This window comes from Geotrypetes seraphini, chromosome 10 (genome assembly GCF_902459505.1).
Source record: "Geotrypetes seraphini chromosome 10, aGeoSer1.1, whole genome shotgun sequence".
NCBI lineage: Eukaryota > Metazoa > Chordata > Amphibia > Gymnophiona > Dermophiidae > Geotrypetes > Geotrypetes seraphini.
Genome location: NC_047093.1, coordinates 102,796,693 through 102,818,455, shown reverse-complemented (window position 1 = coordinate 102,818,455; position 21,763 = coordinate 102,796,693). Strand labels below are relative to the sequence as shown.

Here is a 21,763-nt window from a genome sequence, read left to right as displayed (position 1 = left end):
AGGAAGAGACGCTTACAATATAGGCCAGCAAAATGCTGGCCTACATTGTAAGCAGAAGCAGCCGTTATACTTATCGCAGCAAGTTACAGTTACACGATACGGGTTAGAGTAGACACGATAAGTATAGTGGCCGCCTGTCCCCCCACCCCAATTGCCGGCAGGAGGGTGCTCAACCCCTCCTGCCGGAATGCTGCCCACCCGACACCCCGATCGCCGGCAGGAGGGTGCCAAACCCCTTCTGCCAGAGAACGCCCTCCCTACCGCGCTAATACTCCCCAATGAGCCCCCTAACCTCCCCCAACTAACCTCTAATTGTTGGCCGGCCGGCTGGGTCTTGCTGCCGTCGAGCCGGCAGGTCCGCCTTGTCGAAATGAGGCGGGCCCGCCCCTTCCCGGCCCATCCCTGCTAAGCCTAAGGCCTGACTGGCCCAGGCGCCTAGAGCCTGGGCCAATCAGACCTTAGGCTTAGTGGGGATGGGCAGACCCGCTAAGCCTAAGGCCTGATTGGCCCAGGCGCCTAGAGCCTGGGCCAATCAGACATTAGGCTTAGTGGGGATGGGCAGACACGATAAGCCTAAGGCCTGATTGGTCCAGGCTTGTACAGCCTGGGCCAATCAGGCCTTAGGCTTAGTGGAGATGGGCCGGGAAGGGGCAGGCCCACCTCATTTCGACGAGGCGGGCCTGCCGGCTGGACGGCAGCAAGACCCGTCCGGCCAACAATTAAGAGGTTAGTTTTGGGGGGGAGAGGTTAGGGGGATCATCGGGGAGAGCGCGGCGGGGGGGGGTGTTAGCATGGGGGGGGATCCGGAGGGGGATGTCTTCCAGCAGGAGGGGTTGGGCACCCTCCTGCCGGCGATCAGGGGCATACCTATCGCGTCTACTCTAACCAGATTCTGTAACCGGCTTCTGCAACATGGACACCGGTTTCAGAATCGGGGTTAGTGTAGGCCCGATTCTGTATAGGTCATCCCTCCCGGCCGTCCTATACAGAATCCGGGCCTTAATGTCCACATGCTAAGACAGTAGTCAAATTTCCTTCCCCTACCTTAAGGAAATTCACATTTCAACACACTTGGTAATGTGATCTTGGTAATGTGATCCTATAAAATTTATCATATTTTCAAATCTTTTATCAACTGACCTGAGACTGGAATTATGTTTGTCCTTCAATTCTGAAGAGCTTCCATCCTTGTTTACATTAACCTCTGCCATATCCAGTGTTGGAACAACCAGCAAGCTTGTGTCTCTTTTAGAGATAGGCTCCTCTGCTTTACTACAACTATCAGTATCTTCCTTATTTTTCAATGGAGAAGTTGTTCCTTGTTTTTCCAACTCTTTTTCCTTCCTTTCTTCCTGATCCTCCTGTTTATTGTTCCATAATAGTGCTTCAGCAACGCTTGCTGTGGTATCACAGATGCTTCCTTCCTTAATTACTACTTCAATTATGGGTACTAGATTTTCCTCATTCTGAATTGTCCTACTTTCTGTAGGTACTTCACTATGCTCAGAGAGCACCAAGTGCAGAGCCTCCTCCATCACTGTTTGTCCTATACATCCCATGTCAGCAGCAAGTATCTGAGTGAAAGATTCTGGGATTTCTTGGGATATTGGTAAAACTGTTTTAATAATGACTGGCTCTTCCTCTTGCACTTTTGAGCTCCCCTGTTTAAAAGGGTCTTCTGCTTGAGCCTTATGAAAATTCACCTCTTCTGTACTTGCTGTCCTAGTCAGTTCCAGGTCCCCTGTTTCTATCTGGTGCTCACTGCTCTGGGTTTGAACGTTGTTGACAACAGCCTGAAATTCTTCATCTAGTTTAGGAGGAATCTCCTCCTGTATCCCTTCAGCATTTTCTTCCACCCTCTTCCCCAGGTTCATCTCTTCATTCTCTTCACTGCTGCTCTCTTGCTTCTCTTGCTCTGGTGGCATGTGTAGCAGATGGACGGTTACAGTCTGAGGAACAGATTAAGAAAAGTAGGATTAGTGGTTCAAGAAAAAACAAACAAAAGGTCTCTTGGTCTGCTGCTGTATTTTGTTCAATGATCAGCACAAATTGATTTTTTGGTGGGTTTTTTAAAATCCATAGCTGCATTTTTATGGGAAACAAATTTTAAATGGGAAAAAGACAAGCAATTCCCTATTGTCCATGCCAAAACAATTCAGACAAGCGAGCTGTCCCTCTGCCAGTAAAGGGGGATGATGGTTGGGGGGAGCTTAGGTCTAATTATATTCATTTCAGAGCACTGGTGTTACTTCCTTTCTTCAGATGGTATAATTGTAGACCTGCCAGTAACTGTGTTACTGACATGTCTGCCATAGTCAGCCACAATGGCCCCAGAAAAAAGGAGAGGCAGGAAGGATGCTCACTCCCTCTTGTCACAGAAACCCAGACCCCTCCCTCCCTTCCACCAGTCCAACATTTTTTTTTCTCTCTCTTCCTCCTGCATACTTCTCCTCTGGTCCTCCTTCCCTCCCCCAACCAACATCTCTCTCTCTCTCTCCATGAGTCCAACTTTTCGCTCTTTGCCTTCTCCCCCTTCCCCAGAGTGTAACATTTCTACTTCCCTCCTTTCTGTCCTCCCCATACATCTCACCCTCGCCATGAGTTCAACACTTTCTGCCTCCTACACGCTTTCGCTCTATCCTTGCCTCTTCCCTCAAGTGGCATCCCTCCTTCTCACCCCCAACCCAACATGCTCTCTCCCTATGCACCATCTCACCCTCCGCTCCAGTGTGTAGCACCTTTCCTTTCCCTCCCTTTCTGCCAGTTCCAGCAGCACCTCTTCTCCGCCCTGTCCAGCAGTACCCCTTCCCTTCTACCCCTGTCCAGCAGTACCCCTTCCCTCCTCCCCCCTGTCCAGCAGTACCACTTCTCCTTTGCCTGCTCCACATATCCAGCAGTACCCCTTCTCCTTTCCCAGCAATACTTCTCCTCTCTCTAGTTTCAAATTTTATTAAATTTTAATATACCGACCATCAACAAGTATCTAGTCGGTTTACAAATTAAGATAGGATAAAACTAATACAATAAATAAGATATTTGGAGTGGGGTTGTGAACATTCAGACTTTAACTGGACATACTAGATAGTGATGGTAAGGAAGAAAGCGGGGAAGGGAAAAGTTACATTGTTAAAAGTTAAATAAAAAATAAAAAAAAGAAAGGAAATGGAAAAGGGAAGGATAAAACATTAGGAATGGGATCGCTTCATGAAAGCGGTTGGAGTGTTTAAGAATAGACTATATTCAAGAGCAAGAAAACGCGTCTTGAAATAAGAATGTTTTTAATTTGGTCTTAAATTTATCGATTGATTTCTCGTGGCGGATTTGAGATGGCAATGCGTTCCATAAAGTAGGAGCGACTACAGAAAAGTTGGTTTTCCTGGTGTAGAAAAATTTCTTAATAGAGGGAATGGAAAGCAGGTTCTGATCTGCCGATCTAAGGGTCCGTGAGGGAAAGAAAGGGATTAGAAGTTTATCTAGAAAAGAAGGTTGATTGGTAAGTTTGATTTTGAAAACTAGCATGATTGTTTTATATGTGATGCGATGAGTTAAGGGTAGCCAATGAGCTTCTTTCAGGAGAGGTGTGACATGATCAAATTTCCCTAATTTGTATATAAGTTTTATGGCCGTATTTTGTATAAGTTGTAGTCGTCTTAGTTCTTTTTGAGGGATTCCACTGTAGAGAGAGTTGCAATAATCAAGATGAGAGATGACAAGTGAGTGAATTAGAGTAGTAATTGCTGCAGTGTCAAGGATAGATGATAGGGAACGTATAAGCTGAAGTTTGTAGAAGCAGGTTTTTACTACTGTACTGATTTGATCATGAAAGGTAAGATCCTTATCTATGTTTCCTGGATGGGGCATATGGAGGTAGTCTGGATGATGATTCTACCTAAGTTTTTGTATTTTTTTCAGGTCTTGCCTATTGAAATCCTAAAGCAATATTTTCAGAGTTGGCATAGAAGCTTGATGCGTTTCATTTGGGGAGGGAGAAGACCCAGGTTGGCACGGTTTACCATGATTAAGTTTAAGGCGGAAGGAGAATTAGGTATTCCTCATTTGGAGCATTACTATCATGTGGCGCAGTTACGGGCTGGGGTTGAATGGCATGTGGTACCATTAAAGCTGTGGGTGCAGGTGGAACAAGGCTTATTGGAGAGCTATTTAGGAGAACGGGATTTGGGATCCCTGAAGTGGCCCTCGCTAATCTGTTCACTAGGTGGATGTTGAGAGTCTGGAAAGGGGATGCTCGCCAGGTATTGGGAAGGGTTAAGGGGTTGCTCCATCTCTCGTTGCAGTTTACATCTGATTTTGTACCGGGTAGAGAGGGGGAATATTTAAGAGATGGGAGCGACGATGGTTGTAGTACTTTGGCCAATTTCTGGAGGGGGAATCCATTAGGGCCTTTCCAGTGATGAGCAATTTGTTTCAGGGATCTTTTCCTACTTGCAAATAAAAAAACTACCTCATGAGGGCACATCAGATTGATCCTATCATTTATAGGAGTTCTAACTTTGAACAGATGCTAGGGATGCCTATACAATGGTGATGCATATCTAAGCTGTATCAATTGGTGCATAGGGACAAGGGTCGCAAACCGTCTTATTTATTGGCTTGGGAAGCGGATTTGGGGAGGGTCCTTGAGGGGGATGAATGGGAGAAGATAGTGTTTCGGATCCATCATGTATGCTAGGGTGCCTGTATTGGTGGAGAATGCTCTCAAATTGCTGGTGCGATAGTTTATGACACCTTTTACCCTGAGCAAAATATCCGCCACTAGTACTGATACTTGTTGGAGGGGATGTGGGCAGCGGGGTACATTTTTTTCATATGTGGTGGAGTTGCCTGGAGCTTCAGGTATATTGGGGACAGGTATTTGGCTATGTGGAACAACTTCTTCAGGTGCCTTTGGAGGAGAGGGTGGAAATAACACTCCTGGAGATGCCCGGAGGGGGGGTGTTGATGATACTCAGGATAAAATGGTTAAGCTAGCATTCACAGCGGCTAGGTTGACTGTGGCTCACTATTGGAAGAGCTTGACTATGCCCACTTTGCAACTTATGTGGGAAAAACTGGGCTGGATGTGTGATCAGTATAAGCTCTCGGCCTTGTTGACTAGGACATGACAACAGTATTTGGACATTTGGGGTAGATTCTTGGCAGTGGAGGGATTGGATTTGGAGAAGAATGACCAGATTGATGGGGGGTGTCTTCGGAGGGGGTTGGGGGTCCCGATAGTTCTTTTCATTATTCTATCTCTTGGTTAGTTTACATTTGTTGTACCTGGGGTGTGTAATTGTTGTGGGTATGGGTTGGGAGGCTTTTGCCTGCTGTTTGGGGATGTGGGGTAGGGGTGTGGGGTTATAGGAAGTTGAACTGTTCATCGTGTGGGAGGGGCTTGTTTTCTGTATTGCAGTTTCTGCTTGATAACATGCTGCTTGTGTTTTGTTTTTTTCCTTTTAAATAAATAATTACAATAAAAAAGAAAAGCCAAGTGAGGAAAGCCATAGCAAGGGTCATCATTCCTAAGTCAGGCTTAGGCCTCCCTTATACATTCCTAGTTCCTTCACAATTTGGATAGGCTCCTTTGGCTATGGATGGACCCTAAAATTACACAGTAACATCTAAAGCATTGATTTCCTAAGTCATCAAGAAGACAATTGCCTCTACCCACATCAGCAAGAGTTTGCAGCAACCAGAAGGCTGAATGGACCCCTTGATGAGGACTAAGGAGTTTTTGTAACCAGTTCAAATTTATTAAATCCCTTTCCAGAAGATAAGAGCAGGACAAAGACCTTGTCTTCACTGTGTATCCACTCTTCAGTGCTCAGGCCTGGAGAGTCTCAGCTTTGGCCACAGATGTGAGAATTGTGGCTTCTTCCTTGCCAGTCTATGTTGAGCCTGAACAGTAAGGAAGGTGAAATTTAAACATACCTCTTAATTCCTCAAGTATGTTATTTGGCTACAACTATCTTAATTTGAACGTACTGTATATCACCCAGAACAGTTTTTCAACTTTAAGTTTTTTAAAAGTGATTACTGCAATCTTTAATATATGGCAACCATCTTGTCTATTGTGGAATGGATGGGAGAAAGAAGGAGGACAATAATCAAACATTGAAAATCCTGAAAGATGCCAAAATTGAACTTGATTTTTACTCATGCACTACTGATTTTCTTGTTTAGGGTATTGTGTTTTAGAGTCAAGAATTCAGATTGACAAGTTTAGAAAACTGAATAGCAAATGTACTGTTGCCCTTGCTGAAGTTATTTGGGGCTGTTTCTCATGGTTCAGGCATTATATTCTGCTTCTCCTTCTGGATTGCTGACCAATGATAGATGTTTTTAGTTTCTTCCAGTTCAGTTTTGATAGTGATTTAGAAGCTTAAAAAATGTTGTCATCATCTTCTATGGGGTTTTAATTGGTTCTTGGCCTTGACAAAAGCAGCACCTAACGTCCTATAAGTGGAATAGAATTCAGTTTTTGCACTTTTTGTCCTGTCTTCATCTAGTGGCAGAGGGACATAACCCACTTATCTGGACTGGTTTAGCACAACTCAAGGAGAAGAAATTAACAGATTAGTTAAAAATTCTCCTTCTCTTAGGTAAACTCCATATGGCACAGACTTCTCACATGTTCCACTATTATGAACTAAAGGTTAATGTCACAAGCAAAAAAATTGAAATGTTCTTATAAACCAAAGGTATATGAACACTTTAGAGTAGTATATCAGAAACTGTGTGCCCCAGAAGATTCCAGGTGTGCCCCGAGATGCCGGTGAGGAGGAAAGGCATGGGTTGACTGCTTATAGGATGTGCCTCTTGTGGCAAAAATCCATCTTCTGTACCATTTTTTGTGTATGTCTGAAATCAGTATGGGATCTTTGTGACATACACTGCATAGGGAGGATGGAAAGGATGAAGAGAGATGGGGAAAAGAGCAATATACCAAAGGTTACTATTGTTGAGAGATACCACCAGAAGTGAGATGAGGAAGATGTGGGTAATCTGCAAACCACCAAAGATGGCATTACCTTCTATACAGTTAATTTTCTTTCATTAAAGGTCATTTAATATTAAGACAAAGCGGGCATAGGCAGCACCAATTATTTAACCTCTTCCAACACACACAAACTTCTGAAGTTCCCAGCAGAATGCAGAGTCAATAGCTACGAGACTGATTTCAGCTTGACTGTCAGTACCCTTTTGTTTCATTCCAGGACCACATAATCAAGTCTGCTTCCCAGAATCCATAATTCCCTCCTTTGAAGAATGTTTATAATTTAGTATCAGACAAAAAAGAAGAACAAGTCCTACAAATATATCAAAAACTCACAAGAAATAGGGCAGTTTAGATGACTTTCCTAAGAGATCAATAAAGATGTGTGCAGATCTTTTCTTCAAATAATAGTCTTTATTGATCAAAATAAACTGAACAAGGATCTGAGTTTCATAAATGCAAGATTGCCTTCATCAAGGGTTAATCTCTATGACATCTTCCATACCAAGTAATTGAAGAATCAAGCGCACTTTAGTAAGATTATCATGCCTTTATGCCTTTATGAAAAGATTATCATGCCTTTATGCCGGGCCATGGTACGCCCCCATCTGGAATACTGCGTCCAACACTGTTTGCCGAACATGAAAAAGGACATAGTACTACTGGAAAGGATGCAGAGAAGAGCGACAAAAATGGTTAAGGGACTGGGGGAGTTGCTGTACAACAAGAGGCTAGAGAAACTATGCCTCTTCTCCCATGAGAAGAGAAGACTGAGAGGGGACATGAATGAAACATTCAAGATATTGAAGGGAATTGACTTAGTAGAAAAACAGAGACTGTTCACCCTCTCCAAGGTGAAGAGAATGAGAGGGCATTCGCTGAAGTTAGAAGGGAAAAGATTCTGTACAAATGTAAGGAATTTTTTCTTCACCCAGAGAGTGGTAGAAACCTGGAATGCTCTTCCGGAGGCTGTTATAGGGGAAAACACTCTTCAGGGATTCAAGACAAGGTTGGATAAGTTCCTACTAGAACAGAACATACACAAGTAAGGCTAGACTCTAATAGGGCACTGGTCTTTGACCTAAAGGCCGTCACGTGAGTGAACTGCTGGGCACGATGAACCAGTGGTCTGACTAAGCAGCGGCAATTCTTAAGCATGGAGGATATAAGTGAGGAGAGATATTGGGAGGCTTCAGCTCTAGTGAATGCACTTGTAAGTCAGCAAGAGGAGTTTAAACTGTATTTGGAAATGGATAGGGAGCAAAGAAGTGACTCGAGGAGAGGGGTAATGTGAGAATAGCACTCTCACAAAATATGAGTCGCGCAGCAGAATTTTAAATGGATTGAAGAGGTGAAAGACAGGTGTGCGGGAGGACTGAGAGAAGTACGTTACAGTAGTCTAAGTGAATTTTTTGACTGGGTGACCAGAGAACTGGATTGAGGATATATGCTAGATGTAATTTACTTAAGATTTTAGCAAAGCCTTTGATACAGTTCCTTATAGGAGGCTCTTGAACAAACTTGAAGGGCTGAAGTTAGGACCCAAAGTGCTGAACTGGGTTAGAAACTGGCTGTCAGACAGAAGCAAGAGGGTAGTGGTTAATGGAAGTCACTCGGAGGAATGAAAGATGAGTAATAGGGTCCCTTAGTGTTCGGTGCTGGGGCCGATCCTGTTCAATATGTTTGTGAGTGACATTGCTGAAGGGTCAGAAGAAAAAGTTTGTCTTTTTGCGGATGATACCAAGATTTGTAACAGAGTAGACACCGAAGAGGGAGTGGAAAATATGAAAAAGGATTTGCAAAAGTTAGAGGAATGGTCTAATGTCTGGCAACTAAAATTCAATACAAAGAAATGCAGAGTAATGCATTTGGGGATTAATAATCGGAAGGAAACGTATATGTTGGGAGGTGAGAGACCGATATGCACGGACGGGTAAAGGGACCTTGGGGTAATAGTGTCCGAAGATCTAAAGGCGAAAAAACAGTGTGACAAGGCAGTGGCTGCTGCCAGAAGGATACTGGGCTGTATAAAGAGAGGCATAGTCAGTAGAAGGAAGAAGGTGTTGATGCCCCTGTACAGGTTGTTAGTGAGGCCCCATTTGGAGTATTGTGCTCAGTTTTAGAGACCGTATCTGGTGAAGGACGTAAGAAGGAAAAAACCAGGGGAAAAAACAACACCACAATATGCAAAAATCAAAGTGGAATTGTCCAGATAAGAATGATGTGCACTAAAAAATGTCCTCCAATTTGTCTAGTATTATGAAGATCTTTATTGTTCAAACATCAAAATCACACATGCAATGACTCAATGACTCGACATGCGCATGTTTTGGCCAACAGGCCTGCCTCAGGAGTCTTAAAAGTCATGAGGATTTGAACACTAATCAATTAAAGAAGAGTGCCATGCTGCATGAAGTACGAGTGCTGTCAACTGACACATGCATCCAATACATAAAGCAGTCCAGAGGAGGGCGACAAAAATGATAGGTTTGCGCCAAAAGATATATGAGGAGAGTCTGAAAGCCCTGAATACATATACCCCTAGAGGAAAGGAGGAACAGGGGAGATATGATTCAGACGTTCAAATACTTGAAAGGTATTAACGTAGAACAAAATCTTTTCCAGAGAAAGGAAAATGGTAAAACCAGAGGATATAATTTGAGGTTGAGAGGTGGGAAATTCAAGAGCAATGTAAGGAAATTCTACTTTACAGAGAGGGTGGTGGATGCCTGGAATGCGCTCCTGAGAGAGGTGGTGGAGAGGAAATCGGTGATGGATTTCAAAAAAGCGTGGGATGAACACAGAGGATCTACAAACAGAAAATAATAGTAAATATTGAACTAAGGCCAGTACTGGGCAGACTTGCACGGTATGTGTCTGTATATTGGCTTTTGGTTGAGGATGGGCTGGGGAGGGCTTCAGTGGCTGGGAGGATATAGATGGGCTGGAATGAGCTTTGACGGAGACTTCAGAAGTTGGAACCCAAGCACAGAACCGGGTAGAGCTTTGGCTTGTTGCCCAGAAATAGCTAAGAAGAAAAAATTTAAACAAAATTTAAATTGAATCAGGTTGGGCTGACTGGATGGACCATTTGGGTCGTTATCTGCCATCATCTACTATGTTATTATGTATGTTAGTATGTGCGAGGTGAAGAGAGCGTGGATAAGGGTTTTACCAGTATTGCCTAAACTCAGATCCTTGGGTTTATTTTGATCAATAAAGACCGTTATTTAAAAAAAAGATCTGCACATTTTTATTGATCCCTTAGGAAAGCCATCTCAACTGCCCTATTTCTTGTGTGTTTTTTATAATCCAGTATCTTCATACCTTGATGGTGTTCATAACAACATTCAGCACAGCTCTACCACTATACACCTCTTCTAGCTCAAACTCCCTTCGTAGATGCTGGAACACATTGTTCATAACCTTCTTGACCTGGGAGATAAAGAAAAACAGCACATGTTTTGCTCTAGAACATCTTGCACAGTGGTAGAAGATCATGGTGAACCAAATCTCTCATCTCACTGCTTGCTTCTTGTATCTTAACTGGTTCAATTACAAAGTCAAGAACTTTTACTATGATTTTTTTAAAACCTTATAACTGTATTAGAGAATGACACGGTGACAAATTTTTCCCCATTCCCGCAGGAACTCAATTTACCATCTCGTCCCCGTGAGTTCGTTTCCTTTCTCTGTTTGAGGCTTGTGCAGTTAAGGCAGAACTTACAGGAATGGGGCAGGGACAGTGATAAACCTAATGGGAATGGGATGGAGAAATTGAGTTCCTGCAGGGACAGGGACATATTTGTCCCCATGTCATTCTCTAAACTGTATCTCCTAGACATCCATGTAGGAATCCACTATAAAATATTTAACAACTGATTTCCTGGTTCTCCTAGTTGCAGTGTTGTGTTGTGATCAGTCAGTTACATGAACAGCCAGAGATGATGAGCCATGTGTATGAACCTCTTGGTCCTCTGTTGACATCCACTTAAGGAAAAACACTTGCTCTGATTTAAAGATCAAGCCTAAAAATGCCTTAACAACACAAGATAGCACATCATAGTAGGCTGCTAGCCCTGCAATGGCTGAGAAACACCACACATTTTTGACATATTTTAAAAATATGTTTGAGCATGTTTTGCACCATATTGGTCAGTCTGGTTATTGATGGTAAAAACAGTATCTAAGTAATTAAACTGAATTTAAAAAAAACTGATGGAAAGACCAGATAGCATGGTGGGGTGAAGGAGGCACATTATCTGCTAGAGCTCTACCAGAGTTTTAAAAATCACACCAAAGAGGCTCTAAACACTGTCATATGGTTTTGACCATATGATAGTTTCACATGATATCCATGCTGATGTCTTCTTATTTGCTGGGACACATGAAATGAGGATGCACTGTCACTAGAAAGATACATAGCCTTGGAAGACAGACAAACAAAAAAAAACATCCAGTTTCCCCCCTTGAGTAACACAGTAGAATGATCTACACAGTCCAGCTACTACCCAACATTCAAAATTTCAGGAACAAATGGACTGCAAATGAAAATTGGCATCTACTACCGACCCCCAGGGCAGTCCGAAGAAATTGATGGGGAAATGACAGATGAGATTAAATGCAACTGAGGCAATGCAGTTATCATGGGTGACTTCAACTATCCGGGGATAGACTGGAACCTAAGCACCTCTGGCTGCGCTAGGGAGACCAAGTTCCTGGATAGTGTAGGCGATTGCTTCCTGGAACAACTCATCAAGGAAAATACGAGAGGAAATGCAATTCTGACTTAATTCTAAATGGACTGCAAGGACTGGCACAAGGTGTAGAAGTAGAAGGGAAACTGGGAAGCAGCGATCACAATATGATCTGCTTCGACCTGGATGCAGGTGAGAAACATCGGTCCAAAACAACAGCCACAGCGCTGAACTTCCAAAAAGGGAATTAGATCAATTAGAGAATGGTAGATCTCTTTGGAGATTTGATAATGCATTGCTTGTGGATGACAAATTTTTGGAAAATTTTAAAACACAAATTAACGATTTCTTTCAAATAAATTTAGTAGAGGATACATCTATAGAGAATGTATGGGATGCATTTAAAGTAACTATGAGGGGTAATATTATATCATATTCAGCTTTTATTAGGAAACAGATTAAAATACAATATATAGAATTAGAAAAAGAAATAAAAATATTAGAAGCTAAATTGGTAAATAAATGGGAATATGAAGTTTTGCAAGCTCTTTTGAAAGCAAAAGGTAAATATAATGAATTAACTTCAAAAATGATAAGAAGAGATTTGTTTTCCAAGCAAACAATGTATTATGGAAATTCTAATAAGGCGGGGAGATTATTGGCAAATTATCTTAAAGCAAAAAAAAGAAGAACTAATATTAATGGAATAAAAGATGATAATGGTATAATAACAAATCAAACAAATATAATATTAAAACAATTTTTAAAATTTTATAAGGACCTGTATTCTTCCGAGCCTTATTTGGAGAGACAAAAAGATGGAAAAAATTTTTTAGATTTAATTAATGGACCTAAGGTTCCTGATCATATAAAACGGAGTTTAGATGAACCTATATCATTAAAAGAATTAGAAACAGCATTGAGATCTCTTAGAGTTGGATCCGCTCCAGGTGGTGATGGTTATACAGTAGAATTTTATAAAACATTTCAAAATATCCTTTCCCCACATTTACTAAATTTATATCAGACACAACTTATAAAAGGTAATATTAAAGGTACTATGGCTGAATCAATAATAATTGTTTTGCCTAAGCCAAATAAAGATCCTACTTTGGTTTCAAACTACAGGCCTATATCTTTGATAAATGTTGATAATAAACTTTTGGCGAAAATTTTGGCTTTAAGATTAGCCAAAGCTCTCCCACATATTATAGATATGCATCAAACGGGTTTCGTTGCTAAAAGACATTCCTCTAATAACTCTAGACTATTGTTTCACATGTTAAACTTATCAAAAAAAATGGATGAACCGGCTTTTACAGTTTCATTAGATGCTGAAAAAGCATTTGATAGGGTAGAATGGAATTTTATCTATCAGGCTTTAGAATGGTTTGGTATAGGTTCTGGATTTATACAAATGGTAAAAACATTGTATAGCTTCCCGATTGCAAGACTAAATATTAATAATAAGATATCTGATGGTTTTCAATTGCAGAGGGGAGTTAGACAAGGTTGTCCTTTATCTCCTTTGTTATTTGATGTTGTATTAGAACCCTTATTGTTAGCAATACAGCAAACGAGGGAGATACAAGGTATTCCATATTCAGATATGGAATATAAAATTTCGGCTTATGCTGACGATATTTTACTTTATTTGAGAAATCCAGAGTCTACCTTATCTTCTTTATTGGAATTAATTGATAAGTTTGGCAAATTTTCAGGTTATAAAATTAATTGGAATAAATCTGAAATTATACCCTTGAATGTTCATTGTGTAAAAGGATTATTTGATACTTTTCCATTCATATGGAAAGAAGAAGGATTTAAATATCTTGGCATTCAAGTTAAAAATACAATTGAAGATACTGTAAAAGAGAATGAAAAATACGTATTAAAAAAAGTTACGGAGCTATGTGAACAATGGAACCCATTACATATTTCTTGGTGGGGAAGAGTTCAAACTATTAAAATGATGATGTTACCTGTAGTTTGTTACCAAATGAGTATGATACCTATTTATTTTCAGGGGTCCTTTTATAAAAAGCTTAATAGCATTTTAACAAAATTTCTTTGGCTTGGTAAAACACCTAGAATAGCTTTAGTAACTTTGCAAAAATCAATTAAGGAGGGAGGGGTAAATTTTCCAAATTTTTATAGGTACCATCAAGCCTATATTCTACGTCAGGGTATGTATTGGATCCTCCCAGAACTTATAGATAATGTACCAGATTGGTTATATTTGGAATGGCGCCTTATGTTTCCCCTAAATTTAGTTCACCTTCCAAGTATTAACATGCCTAGAAGATACAGAGAAAACAAAATATTAATGGATACTTGGAAAACGTTGAGATTTATTAGTAAATTAATACCTATCCCAATAAACAAATCAACAAATCAATCTCTATGGATAAACTCCAAGATCAAAATTGGCGGAGCTCAAATTCTTTGGAAGAACTGGATTATTGCAGGCATTAGATCTTTAGATGACGTTATTTCAGAAGGTAAACTGCTGGATTTTTCACAATTGCAACATAGATTTGGTCTTAGTAAAACACAAAGTTTTAAATGGTTGCAATTGAAGCAGGCCATTCAGGTTGGGTTCCCTGAATGGAAAACATTGAATAATCAATATAGTTTAAAGTTCTTATGTTTTCAAGCAGACTTCCTAGGACATCAAGCCGCATTGTGGTATAAATTAATATCTGGATATTTGAATAAAAAACCAAAAAATGGTCTAAGAGATATTTGGAGCATTGAGATTAAGCATCAAATTAATGCATCTCAATGGCCACTAATTTGGTCTTGGAGAATGAGATGTACAGTGTCAGCATCTATGAGACAAACTTGGTTCTTTTTATTACATAGAGCTTTTTGGACCCCTACACGTTTGCAAAAATTAGACAGTTCTAAGTCTAGTAAATGCTGGCACTGTAATCTGGAACCAGGGACATTAGATCACTTACTTTATCATTGTCCCTACATTAAAACTTTTTGGAATTCAATTTGGCCACAAATTAACAAATTAATGGAAAATCATATAGCAATATCATATGATACGGTATTATTTGGAATGATGATGAGGAAAAATAGTCAAATTTCACCAGAAAATAACAAGCTTTTATTAATAATGACAGGGGTTGCCATTCAACATATAACCAATAATTGGAAGAATTATAATAACCTAAATTATACATTTTGGTGGAATACAATATGTCACATATTTAAAATGGAAAGAACAATAGCAATACAAAGAGGGACATATACTAAATTCATAAAAATATGGGGGCCATTGACAAAATACTGCAATGAATAAATATTAAGATTTCTCTTCTTCTTTTCTTCTTTTAAGTATCTTTTTTATGACGCACATAGAGGGGGGGTAATGAAAATAATATTTACATAATATGTTATAATATGTTATACAATATGTATGAATGAAAAATAATAAAAGGGTGGGGGGAGGGAGAGGGGATATAAATATATTTAGAATATGATGTATTAGATATAAAAATGATATTGTGTATTTATCAATTGTAATTTAATATTTTGTACATTTTATGTAAAATTTGAAAATTAAAAATATATTAAAGTAATAAAAGGGTGGGGGGAGGGAGAGGGGGAAAATCAAATTTAGATATATAATGTATTAGATATAAAGGTGATACTATGTATTTATCAATTGTATTTTAATATTTTGTACACTTTATGTAAAATTTGAAAATAAAAAATAATGGGAAAAAAAAACAAAAAAACAAAAAGGGAATTACGAAGGGATGAGACTCATGGTGGGGAAGAAGATTAAGAAAAGGATAAGCAGCTGAAATGTCAAATTGCAGTATTGTCTGATGTCCTGTACTGAGTAGTTGTTTGGTTTTTGCAATTAAAGTGAGGATGAGAAGTTCAGTGCTGTGTTATTGACGGAATCTGAATTGGGTCGGGTGGTGACATGAATGTTGCTCGATGTAGACTGCAAGTTGTTTACATATGTGGGTCTTGATGATTTTTGTTAGAATAGGTTTGCAAGCAATGGGTCTGTAGTTGGAGGTCAAGGAGAGATATGCCTTTGGATTTTTTTGGTATAGGAGTAAGTGCTATTTTTCCCATTGTTTCTGGTAATTGGCCTTGGTTTAGGGAGGTATTGAGAAGGTTAGTGATCCAGATGATGATTTGCTTGGGCGCAGTTGCAAGGAGGTAGGTGGGGCAGTTGTCTAGGGGACTGCGATGAGCTGACAGTTTGGATAGTAGTTTTGTTGTATCTGAGATGGACAAGCCAGAGAATGAAGTCCAGATTTGATCTGCATTAGTAGGTTCTGTGGAATGCCTCAGAGTGTCAGGAGAACGATGTTCCATGATAATCGCTTTGGTTACATCGTATTGAACTGTCTTGATTTTATTTAGAAAGAAGTCTGCTAGATCTTGTGCTGTGATTTTGTTGGGGTGACCTGTGGAGTCTTGGTTTGGTGGGGTAGTGAGCTGTGTTCTTGTGTTCAACTTTTTCTCCATTACCTTTCCAGTCATCTGCATAGTTGTTTATTCTCAGTGATTCGGTGAACCAGGGGGACGTTTGATGTTGCTTTATTTTTCGGGAGTGGGGGGGGGTGAGGATGTCCAGTGTGCTGGTTATGGTATGGTTCCAGCTTGCTATCATTGATATAGTGCTGTAGTGCAGTTAAAAGGGGTAATTAGGGATTTTGTTACTATGTTCCAGAAGAGGTTTGGTTGTGTCCTTCCTCGTACTAATTTTTCTTCACTGGTGGTTTTGTCACTCCGGTTCTCCATTTAAAGGTTTAGGTGAAAGTTTAGGAGGTAATGGGCAGTCCATGGTACCGGGGTCCATTTGATGCCTGTAGTAAGATTGGTGGGAGTAGTTGCAAGTATATCTAGGGTGTGACCTTTTTCTTGTGTGGGTCCTAAAGGCATTACAGTGATTTCCCAGTCGTTGAGTAGTGTGTTGAATTTATGGACATCTTTGTTCTCCGTGGATTCAAGAGGGAGGTTGCTATCTCCGAGTATAATCAGTTTGGAGTGTTGGCTTGTCAGGTTAGTTATTAGTTCTGTCATTTTGAGGATAGAGCTTGATTGAGAGTTGGGGGGGGGGAAGTTCTATAGATCAGAAGAATTCCAATGTTGTTGAGTGTGGAGTTGGGCTTGTCTTCCAGTTTGCAGATGATATATTCTAGATCTTGATGGGTAGCCGAGTCTAATTCAGTGATGGTGTATGAGCTTTTGTATCACTGTCCACTGATACTGGCTTTCTGGAGATCTATTTAGAGCAAAATTACTTTAATCCTTAGGATTCCTATACAATTATCTTACGGGATAATTTTATTTGGTACATCTCCGATGCCTGAAAGTCCACTTGATGATCATAAAGATAGGCTGCTTCTTATAATGTCCAGAGTTGCAGTACAACTAATTACAGTCTCTTCCTTTGTAGAAATTGGAAAAATTGGGATCATTAAACTTTTCATTCTGGTGGGAGACACTTTGTCTATACAGTGGAACCTCGGTTTGCGAGTGTTTTGCAAGATGAGCAAAACACTCAGCAAACTTTCATCTCGCAAAATGAGTGTTGATTCGCTACATGAGCTCTCACTATGGTGGCCCAAGGGTGGGTACCTGCTTGTGGGTGCTGCAGCCCTTGTAGCGTGGTGGCTTCCTTTCCCCGGGGTACCCGTGCGGCTCTCTTCCCTCTTCGGCCTCTGCCTCTGCTGTTCACCAGCGCCTCGCAAGTTCCGATTCAAGCCGGCCATCCTCCAGACGCATGCGCAGGACCTCTGAACTCCCCCTTCAAGCTGGCGCTGCTCCAACAACACGCGCACCACGTACAAGCACGCCGGACGTCCTGCGTGCTTGTACATGGTGCGCATGTTGTTGGAGCGGTGCCGGTGTCAGAAGGATGGCGGCCGGCTTGAATCAAAAGCCTGGAGGCACTGGTGAACGGAAAAGGCATCGGCCAAAGAGGGAGGAGAGCCGCACGGGGACCCTGGGGAAAGGAAGCCACCACGCTACAAGGGCTGCAGCACCCATAGGCAGGTACCCATCCCTGGGCCACCATAGTAAACCTTGGTTGTGGAACGAATTGTTTCAGTTTACATTGTGGCCTATGGGGACATGTGCTTTGATATACAAGTACTTTGAATTACGAGCATGCTTCTGGAATGAATTATGCTCGTAAACCAAGGTACCACTGTATTATCGATATGAAAGAATGTTGGCAGAACGAAAAGGTGAATCCTGAAAATTTTAAGAGATTTGGGTTCCATTAGATTCCTTTGTCAAACATTTTTAAATTTAGATGATTTCTTTGATGGATATCTACCAGATTCAATTTTTCTTTATTCCGCTTCATACACATCTAGGATGGGACGGGGGGGAGGGAGGGTTATTGTTTTGTGAATTAAGAATAGCATGAAAATGTTGTTGGTTGATTTTCTGCTATGTTCAATGTTCCACTTTATATAAGCTGTTTTATAAAATCAATAAATAGTTATAAATAAAGCAGGGTTAATAATAATAATAACTTTATTTTTATATACCACAAACAGTTCAGAGTGGTTTACAAAGGAAGAGACTGTATACAGACAGTGATATTACAAAAAACTTGGTAAGATTAATCAAATCTTTCCTGGAAGTGTTTTAGAGGTACATCAAGGCAGAAATGGAGTCAAAGAAATTTATCAAAGAGATAAGTTTAAAGGTTTGCTAAGAAGGTTTGGTAAGAAGGTGCGTTTGAGATAACGTTGGTTAGACATTTATTCCATTTGTCTGCTTGGAATGATAATGTTCTATTGAGGAATCTCTTGTAGATACAGCCCTTCAAGGATGGAAAAGCGAACAAGTAGGCACTATGGCCCTGATTCTGTATAGGACTCCCATCCCGGGTGTCCTATACAGAATCAGAACAAAACCCGCCCAAACTAAACCCGATTCTGTCCATATTGCAGACACCGTTTTCAGAATCGGGTTTGTTTAGATGCAGCCGCTATACTTAATCGCAGCAAGGGATCTCCCTGTTGCAATTAGTATAGTGCCGCGGCTACGGCCGCTAGTCTCCCCTCTCCCCCCCACGATCGTGGCAGGAGGGTGGCCAACCCCTCCTGCCCAAAGAACCCACGATCGCCGGCAGGAAGGTGCTCAACCCACCTGCTGGCAGGAGGGTACCCAACCCTCCTGCCGGACCCCCCCAATGACCCCCCCATCAAAATGCCCCAATCCCAACGATACCCCCACCCCACGAAACCCCCTACCCAGGAATCCCCGCTCGAGCTTACCCAGAAGTTGGCCGGACGGGTCTCACACTGTCCGCCCTGCAGGCCCGTCTCCATCCAAATGAGTTGGGCCCGCCCCTCCCCTGCCCAACCCACAGGATCATAGGGCCAGATTGGTCCAGGCGCCTAAGGCTCCTCCTAGGCGAGCTTAGGCGGGCTTGCGGGCCTCCCTTGGCTCCCAAAGGCATCTTCAATACAGGTGACCTGCCTGAGGAGCATCTTTTTAGAAAACGTGCCTCCTGATTGGCTGATTAGACAACTGTAGAAGCCTACAGCTGCCTACAATCGGGACGCACTTTGCAGAACCTGGGCCTACATGTACAAGTTGTGCCTGGAAATTCAAAATAATGAGATAGATAGATGGAGGATGAACTTGTTATGATTTTGAAGCAAAGGCAAGCAAACTTAAAAATAACCCTTCCTTCCACAGGAAGCCAGGGTTATTTTTTTGTAATACGAGCTCACATGATCTGATTTCTTGAGACCGTAGATGATATGGACTGCAGCATTCTAAACGATTCTCAGTCATTTGATGGTTTTCTTAAAAGATCCCAAGTATATAATATTAAAACAGTCTAAGATACTTAAGATCAAAGATTGATCCAGCAGTCAAAAAGAGAAGAAATCAAAATAGTGTTTAATGGTACGAAGTTTCCATAAAGTGAAAAAACATTTTTTAACCTGAGAGTTAGTGTGATCTTCAAAAGTCAGGCTTCGGTTCGGTCCAAGATAACACCCAGGATATTGATGGTAGAATTAATTGGGTGGTCTGACCATTTAATCTCAAAGAGGTATCCGTGATCTTGTTATTAGGACTTGCCAAAAAGGGGAGGAATGGTTACTTTTGATTGGTTACAAGATGAGTATGGGCTCTTGCACTCCGATGTGTTACCTTATGCGCAACTGAGACTTTTTTTTTACATAAACGGACCTACTGGGATTTGGTCTTGGTGGAACCAAATTGGAAATAGCTTTGTGGAAATGGATTGGGTGGGGAGGGATTTCCCGCCTAAATTGGGGTTTATTACTCAGGGAGGTGCCTGAAGATAGCTACAAGCATGCTTGGGAGAGGGAGATGGGGAGAATGTTGGCTGAAGCAGAATGGGGTAGGTGTTATAGATGCCTCTTTTCTTTGCCGATTTCTGCTTCTCTTTTGGAAAATGGGTTTACAATATATTACCACTGGTATTTGACACTGGAGAAATTAACTCACCTTGGGGTGTCTGGTTCTGATAAATGTTGGAGGGGGTGTGGGCATTTAGGATCCTTCCAGCATATTTGATGGACTTGCCCTAGGGTTAAGGACTATTAGAATATGGTAGGGCAGTTAACTGTCCAAATTCTAGGGAGACATTTTCCGGTTTTGATGGAGTACTGTTTGCTTAATGCGCCTGTACCTGGGTTTCTACCTCAAGAGCACTGCTTTGCCCTTTTTGAGGTTATGGTAGAGAGGGTGGTTTTGGCTAATTGCTGGCATTCTGCTAAGCTACTGGAGTGGGGGCAATTACTTAATTGTTTGGATTTTGTTCAGCTTATTTGCAAGTTGACAGCAATGCGTTGGATGCATATGGAGCCCTATCGGAAAATATGGAATAGCTATGTATCCTGGCGGGCATCTTCACTCCACTGTGGGCTTGAGATGGGTAAGATGGGGTTGGGAAGGGAAAGGAGGGTGGGGGATTTAGATGGGGGGAGGGATTAGCTTGGGTGGTGGGAGGATGATTATTGGGCAGGGGGGAGGTGCTATGTTGATGGTTCCTTATTAGGCAAGGTGATTATTGCTAGTAGCTAGGATGTGTTGGTTTATGAGAGGTTCCATGACTTCTGTGTGTAATTGAGTGTTTCCTTTTGATGTGTATTACAGTTTGTATTTTCTACTCAAAAACTTTAATAAACACTTTTTTTTTTTTGGGGGGGGGGGAAGTTAAAGTGGCGATACACTCTTAAAGCTGTCCGTACCAGGGCTCCATGGATAATGTCACCCACATGTGAGAATATGCTGCCTGCTTGTCCTGGGATAAATTGTATTACAAATTGTTTATGCTAATAGAATTCATTAAAACCTCATTTTTTGTTTCTGATGACTTTAATCATGTATTCCAGAGATAATCACACATGCCAGCATAAAAAAAAGATATTTGAGCCCAAACTGTTGAATCACTTCCTCTGATGACTGTACATATAAAAATAGGGAAAAGTAATGACCTCAAAAGTTTTCCCTCCAACCAATGCCCACAGCCTATAAGAGCAGTCCATCACTACCACCTGAGTCTTGACTACTGAGACCTACATTTTGTAACTACTGCAGAAGTGCCTCACGCTTGAGCAAATAAGAAAACCAACACTGCTTTTGACACTATCTCTACTTAACAAAAAAATATCTGAAAGGAACATCAATGCTACTTCTATTCCAAATCCCTTTTTAAAATCCAGAATGGAAGGGATCTGTTATCTTGAATTAACTACTATGTTCTTCAGTGTTCCCTCTAAGCGGGCGGGTGTTGTGAGCAAACTTTTTTCACTGTGAGCTAAAAATATCGGGCGCCAGCAAGTTATGAGCCAAATAAATATGTTGCTTTCTACCACAGAACTTCCTTACGTTTGTATGGAATCTATCCCCTTTCAACTTTAGAGAGTGCCCTCTCGTTCTCCCTGCCTTAGCTACTAAGTCTATTCCCTTCAGTACCTTGAATGTTTCTATCATGTCCCCTCTCAATCTCCTCTGCTCAAGGGAGAAGAGGCCCAGTTTCTCTAATCTTTCGCTGTACGGCAACTCCTCCAGCCCCTTAACCATTTTA

At 41.2% G+C, this 21,763-nt stretch overlaps 1 protein-coding gene across 4 annotated transcripts in view; it reads right to left on the bottom strand.

The window, feature by feature from the left end:
• Positions 1-21,763, bottom strand: part of FKBP15 (FKBP prolyl isomerase 15) — a 337,919-nt gene that overhangs the window by 13,838 nt on the left and 302,318 nt on the right. For all 4 annotated transcript variants that reach the window (XM_033960334.1, XM_033960337.1, XM_033960335.1 and 1 more), the window contains 2 exons: positions 10,325-10,432; positions 1,141-1,949 (listed from right to left, as the gene is read on the bottom strand). In XM_033960334.1, the coding sequence (XP_033816225.1) occupies positions 1,141-1,949; positions 10,325-10,432 (917 nt within the window). The remainder of the gene's footprint in view (positions 1-1,140; positions 1,950-10,324; positions 10,433-21,763) is intronic.